Source organism: Carassius gibelio, chromosome B18, assembly GCF_023724105.1.
Source record: "Carassius gibelio isolate Cgi1373 ecotype wild population from Czech Republic chromosome B18, carGib1.2-hapl.c, whole genome shotgun sequence".
Classification (NCBI taxonomy): domain Eukaryota; kingdom Metazoa; phylum Chordata; class Actinopteri; order Cypriniformes; family Cyprinidae; genus Carassius; species Carassius gibelio.
The window spans coordinates 20,240,677-20,247,434 of record NC_068413.1 but is presented as its reverse complement, the minus strand read 5'-3'; the positions used below and the strand labels follow the sequence as shown (position 1 = coordinate 20,247,434).

Below are 6,758 nucleotides of genomic sequence, written 5' to 3'. Positions count from 1 at the left end.
TGAAAGTGACATGTGGCCAAGTGTGGTAACCCATACTCAGGATTTGTGCTTTTTGCATTAAATGATGAATAAATTACATTTTAAAATATGTTGTAATAATATTTCATAAATGCAGAAAAGAAAAACATGAAAAAGAAATAGCACCAACCAATACTCCATATATCTCAGTAGTATTGTGAATGTTGTATTTGTCTGACGTGTTGATTCTGCTCAGGTGAAGGAGTTGGGTGCCGTTGTGTATGACTGCAGCTGTCTTGCTGAGGATCTTGGCAAGATCTTCGAGGCTTATTGGTACCTGAATCAGACCACGACCGTTCCTGCACACTGGCCCAAAAATTACTCCACAGTGTACAATAAGGACACACCCATGCAGCTGTCACTCAATGGGACCGATGCCAGCGTCTATCTATCAGTAAGAGAGATTCGGCGGACACTGAATAACCTGAGCTCAGTCATGAAAGACAAAACTGAATGTAATCCGTGCGTTTCTATCAGTGCCTGTGGACGTTTTGTGGCTTTTGTTGTTCCTTGTTCATGTGGTGTTTGCTGAGCTGATTGGCGTTTCGTTTGGCATCATTGAGGAAGTTTCTCTCTCACAGAGCTCTCCTCCTTCACTGTGCGCCGAGGGCCGGACTCCAGACCTGCAGTCTATCCTCAGCGTCATCGCTGATGCCCAGCAGTTCGTCTACATCGCTGTGATGGACTATCTGCCCACTATGGAGTACTCCAGCCACAAAAGGTCTGCGGTATATTCCCTGCCTTGTCCTTCATGCATTCACTACCAAGCAGCCTAAAGACATCTGTCTTCATTATGAAATCTGCTTATCGTAGGCATTTTGAACCATTTCTTTTAATAAGCATATCATGAAGCTCAAAGGTCCCTTTCCATTGCCAAAAAGGTTTCTTGCATCTAAAAATAATATTTTTAGCAAACACATATACACTGCAACACAGTTTTTACTGCTATTGATATACTGTTATAGGTAATGTTGTTAATATTTTTAATTTCATTTCATTTGAAGTTTATTTCTAGTATAGTATTTTTTGTGTATGTGTATGTGTAGTTTTTATTAAGTAACATTTTTATTTTAATACTTCAACTTTAACTATTGGTTACACTTTATTTTAAGATGTCCTTGTTACAGTGTAATTAAACATTTAAGTACTGAGTAATATTAATTAACATGTATTTACTAAAGGTTTTGGTTTAGGGTTAATGGATGTGATTATGAATATTTTTGTGCTAATACTATAGTAATTACACGTAATGTGCAACGAGGACACATTAAAATAAAGTGTTGCAATGTTCTTTTTCGGTTGTTATTCTAGTACTTGAATTTAAACTAAAAGAAAATGAAAACTTTGGCTTTGCCAACTAGCTGAAATAAATGTTTTGTTTAATTTTATTTCAGTTAATGTTTATTTTAATTGATGAAAAAAAAAATGGTTTAATTTTAGCTGTAGTTAATGAAAATAACCCTCCTGTTTAGCCACCAGTCAAGTCACCTTTATTTATATAGCGCTTTAAACAAAAAAGACCAACTGAACAAGATTAATTAGGAAAACAGTGTGTCAATGCAAAAGGACAGTTTTGCGTGGCAGTTCATCATCTCTGTCCAGTTTAAATAATATCTCTGCAATCATTTGCAGTCAAGTCAGTGATATCACTGTAGATGAAGTGACCCCAACTAAGCGAGCCAGAGGCGACAGCGGCAAGGAACCGAAACTCCATCGGTGACAGAATGGAGAAAAAAACCTTGGGAGAAACCAGGCTCAGTTGGGGGGCCAGTTCTCCTCTGACCAGACAGAACCAGTAGTTCAATTCCAGGCTGCAGCAAAGTCAGATTGTGCAGAAGAATCATCTGTTTCCTGTGGTCTTGTCCTGGTGGTCATCTGAGACAAGGTCTTTACAGGGGATCTGTATCTGGGGCTCTAGTTGTCCTGGTCTCCGCTGTCTTTCAGGGATGTAGAGGTCCTTTCTAGGTGCTGATCCACCATCTGATCTGGATACGTACTGGATCCGGGTGACTGCAGTGACCCTCTGATAAAGGACCAAACAGATCACTTAGAAGTTCACAGGAGCAAAGAATTCTGTCTACATTGAGCTGTCTGAACATTGCAGATTTTGAACCTTTAAAGTTGAACTCTGTAATTGCTTTCCCTGATTCCCGGCAGGTACTGGGCAGATATCGACACCCAGCTGCGGAGCGCGGCTTATGAGCGTAATGTTCGTGTGCGTCTGCTGATCAGTTGTTGGGAAAATACCAACCCCATCATGTTCCCTTTCCTCCGTTCACTAGCATCCTTACAGGACAAGAGCACACTGGATATTCAAGTGGTGAGTGCCACCAGAGGAACTCTTTAAGTGTTTGACAGGCTGTGTGATATATTACCTCAGAGACCATGATAAGGTTGCCTTGCTTTAATGCACATTGCATACAAAGAGGTTTGGGGATGATACGATTTTTCACATGTTTTTGAAAGAAGCCACCAAGTCTGCATTTATTTGATTAAAAAAATACAGTACAATTGTAAAATGTTGTAAAAACAGCATTTATTTGTTTTAACTAATCAATTTAATATGTCCTTGCTAAAAAAAAGCTTAATATATCTGCAATAAATTAAAACGAACCATTTTTTCTTTCACAGAGAATTTTTACTGTGCCTGCCAACCCTCGACAGAAACACATTCCCTACGCCAGAGTCAACCACAACAAGTACATGGTCACAGATAAAGTTGCTTACATAGGTACTACTTTTACATTTTGTTCTTCTTATTGCATTTCTAAAACATCTGAACTAGTGCTGTGATTAATCACATCCAAAATAAAAGTTTTTGTTTACATAATATATGTATGTGTACTGTGTATATTTGTTATGTGTATATAAATACACACACACACACACACACACACAGTATATATTTTGGAAATATTTACATGTGTATAAATGTATATTTTATTTAATATATAAACAAAACATATTTTAATATATGCATATTAAATATATGCATGCATGTGTTTGTATTTATCTAAATATACACGCATATATTATGTAAACAAATGTTTATCTGTTTTATGTTTTATTCTGTTTATTTTAGATGCGATTTAATTGTTTGACAGCACTGATCTCTGAACCCTTCACAACTTACCTTCTAAAGACATGAATGATCAAAAATAGTTTAATATTATCCTGTTGCTATACTCACTGCCTTCGTACTTTCCAGGCACGTCTAACTGGTCCGGAGACTACTTTGTGAACACCGCTGGATCTGCGTTAGTGGTGAACCAGACCACAAGCCCCACAGTCCAGGAGCAGCTGCAGGCAGTGTTCGAGAGAGACTGGGACTCTCCGTACAGCACTGACATCAACCACAGAACCAACCGCAAAGACGTGTGCTAGACCTTCACGCCGGAGAGAGCACAACACTGTTAAAAGGCATTTGCTGGGGGATGGTTTTCAGGGCATGTATAGCATAGAGTATACTCTAAAGTATCAGCTTCCCTGGCCGTCTTTCCATGAGCTACTTTTGCACTCAGTAATAATGATGATGTCACATCTGACCAGTTGCATATATTTTGCACAAAATGTCTTTTAAATGACAATGCAATGCAATACCTCTTAACAGAAATACTTTCCTGTTGATTCTTTCTAACATGGTTTTTGAGGAGAATTGATTTAGTGTCTTGTTCATAGCTGCTTCCTCTTTTTAAAGTGATTTCAAAGGCTGCATTTAAAAATCATCTCAACAGTATTATTCATGTTTTAAAAAATCAGATCTGACTCATCGAAGAAGCGGGTTTTAATAACCAGTCTGTTGCGATGAACGTCTGCGAAGGCATTTGTGCATGTTTGAACACATTTGTTGTGGTGTCACCGCTATTGGTCAGCAGCTCTTGAATGTTTTAATTCACTCACTTTACTTCAAAGACTTGCAAGGTGAGAAATTATGAAGTACGTGGTTTTTTTTTATTATGTCTATTAATCTGGAAGTGAAAATGTCTTGGTATTCGTGTAAAAGAGTCATTGCCAGACATGTTCATCATTATAAAGAGGAACAGTGAGTAGTGATGAGGGATGTGTGAGTCGGTTTTTAAGATTTTTTTTTTTTTAAATACGCACACTCCATTGGCTGTGAACTTTAAAGCATTTTCAAGGAAGTTTCTTTTCAAATTAAGTTCATTTTACATTTGAAATCTCTTTGTTTTGAGAGCTGCATGTTTCATGAAAGTGTAAACTGTTACAAGCACTTGGGCAACTTTTTCTAGTCATCTCGAAGTCATTTTACATTAATGACTGATGATTAGTAGTGCAACATTTTTGTCGTAGCATAGAATTTGCATGTGATTCTGAAAAAACAATGCATGTATAAAAGGCACATGTTATTTCAGATTGTTTAGGAGGGACATGTTTAACAAATGTTATGAAAACCACTCAAGTACACCCTTTCACCACACTCACTCTTTTCTTAATTCATTTTCTCTAAGTTTGATAACATTTCTCAGTTGCAATGTAAAAGGTCATGTCATGTTCATTCTTCTGTTTGATTAATTCTATTCATATCACATAAACTTACATTTAGTCATTTATCAAACGCTTTTATCCAAAGCAACTTACAAGTGAAGACAATGAAAGCAATCAGATTCAACAAAAGAGCCATAATAAGCAAGTGCTATGATTTTTTGTTAAGTATATAATAGATAAAAAATAAAACAAATAGATAGAATAGAGAAAGATAGTATTATGTCTTTTTTTTATTTTACTTTCACAGAAAACAAGCATTTAGAAAACGTAAGAGTTCAAGTCTTAAAAGAACCTTTTTTAATGATAACGAAACAAATAGATAAAATAGAACAAGAATAGATTGCTAGAGTTATGGTCAAATAGAGATGGAAGATATGTTTTTTATCTGTTTCATGAAGATGGCTAAGGACTCAGATTGTAAATGAATAAAAATAAATAAATGTGGTTGATTTTCTTATGTTAGCGATCACTTCACCTTAAATTCTGTTTCAACATCTCTTTAAATCTTCGTTATGTACAAAAACGTAGGTACTATTAATTTGTCTACAAAAACATTAATTTCAATCATTTCAATTGATTAATTATTTTATCTATTTTTAACCTTAATCTCTTACATGGACATTGTTATCACTCGTATTAAAGCAGACCACGCCTCCCTGTGTACAATTGGCTAATAAATGTTATATGTAGTCTGTGATTGGACAGTTAAAATTCGTTCATAGAGCTTAACCAATCAAAGCAACCCGTGATGACGCGAGGGCGGGATTTGTTGGAACACTGCTGTGGAGGTGCAGTGCTGAAGAGAGCTGTGGAGATGACGGAGAGTGTCGCTCAATATTACAATAAGATATCATTATTCATATATCCCTTTTTTTCAATCGTGCGTTGAGTATGAACGACTCCGAGGTCATTCATAATTCATAACAATCATATATCCTGCGAGAAAATTTAAAGTTGAGATTTTACTGAAGAGTCAACAATCATGGAAAATAATGTCATGTATGATTTGAGTGTTATGGCTCACCTCATTTAATCAGGCAGCAGTGCTGGGATGCACTCACAATTAACACTGAAAGTAAAGTCAGGCTTGTTTTAACATCATGATATGTGAGATGTGTAATTTTACACTGACGCTGAAATGAATGACTGGAGTTTGTCAATTAGACACTTGTTGTATTCACTGTAAAATTTAATTTTTTGTGGTCATTAAGCTTAATATTTCTGCTTCTACCAATTTTAAAAAAATATGTGTAGTTAATTTTGTCCAGCATATAACTTTACACCAGAGGGCAGTATGTAAACCACAAATCTGACACCTACATGTCTGTTACAGATTAACTATTTTAGCACTTGATAATTGGTAGTTTACTAACTGTATAGATTTTTTAAAACTTTTTTTTGACGGCAACATTTTATTATTCTACATATCATTTAATTGCGACAAAACTCTTTGCAGAGTAGGCTACCTCTGTGAAAAAAAGTGCACTTGAATGTGCACTTGTATACTTCGCATCCTTTTGTAATATTTTAATTATCTTTTTGATGGGTTGACTAACACAATAAAGCACATGTAAAGTACTTGATAATAATTTAAAATGTAGTGTGTTATTCAGTTTTTCTTGTAAAGTTCATATATTTTAAATTAACAAAATTGTGATTTGATCATGACAAATGTGTAAATTACACATATATACTGAAAACATGACATACAATTTTCAGTGAAACCAAAACAAGTATAATAACAATATTTCAAAGAAAATAGAAATAATTATTAAATTACAGACAAGGATGTACTGAAGTCATACTTAAGAGGATAAAAAAGTGCCCTTAATGTCAACTAATTTAATATCAATCTCTTTTGTCATCATCACACTTCGTCCCAAAAGAAAAAAACACTTTAAAATCTCTTTATTTAATCCCAGTCTAGCTTGTACTTATTTGAACAATGCCTGAAACTTGGTATTACGAACACTTCCTGTGTCTGTTTGCCTTTTTAAGATGAATCGCTTGATGTATTCCCCAAATTGGATAAAAGTATCTGCGAAATGTGAAATTAAACTATAAACCATTGTTTATAGATCCACAGATGATGCCATCTCTCACATCCTGCACTCTTCTCTCACACACATCGACAGCAATAACAGGAACTATGTAAGGCTGCTATTTATTGACTATAGCTCAGCTTTTAATACTATAGTCCCCATAAAGCTAGCTTCCAAACTCATAGACCTGCG

At 35.4% G+C, this 6,758-nt stretch overlaps 1 protein-coding gene across 1 annotated transcript; it reads left to right on the top strand.

Moving 5' to 3' along the window:
• Positions 1–214: 214 nt before the first annotated feature.
• On the top strand, positions 215–4,981 carry LOC127977778 (5'-3' exonuclease PLD3; the record flags this gene model as incomplete). The annotated part of the gene is given in 5 exon segments (XM_052582904.1): positions 215–412; positions 600–739; positions 2,176–2,338; positions 2,650–2,749; positions 3,227–4,981. Coding segments are annotated over 5 exon segments (777 nt in total), but the record flags the coding sequence as incomplete, so codon positions are not given.
• Positions 4,982–6,758: the final 1,777 nt, after the last annotated feature.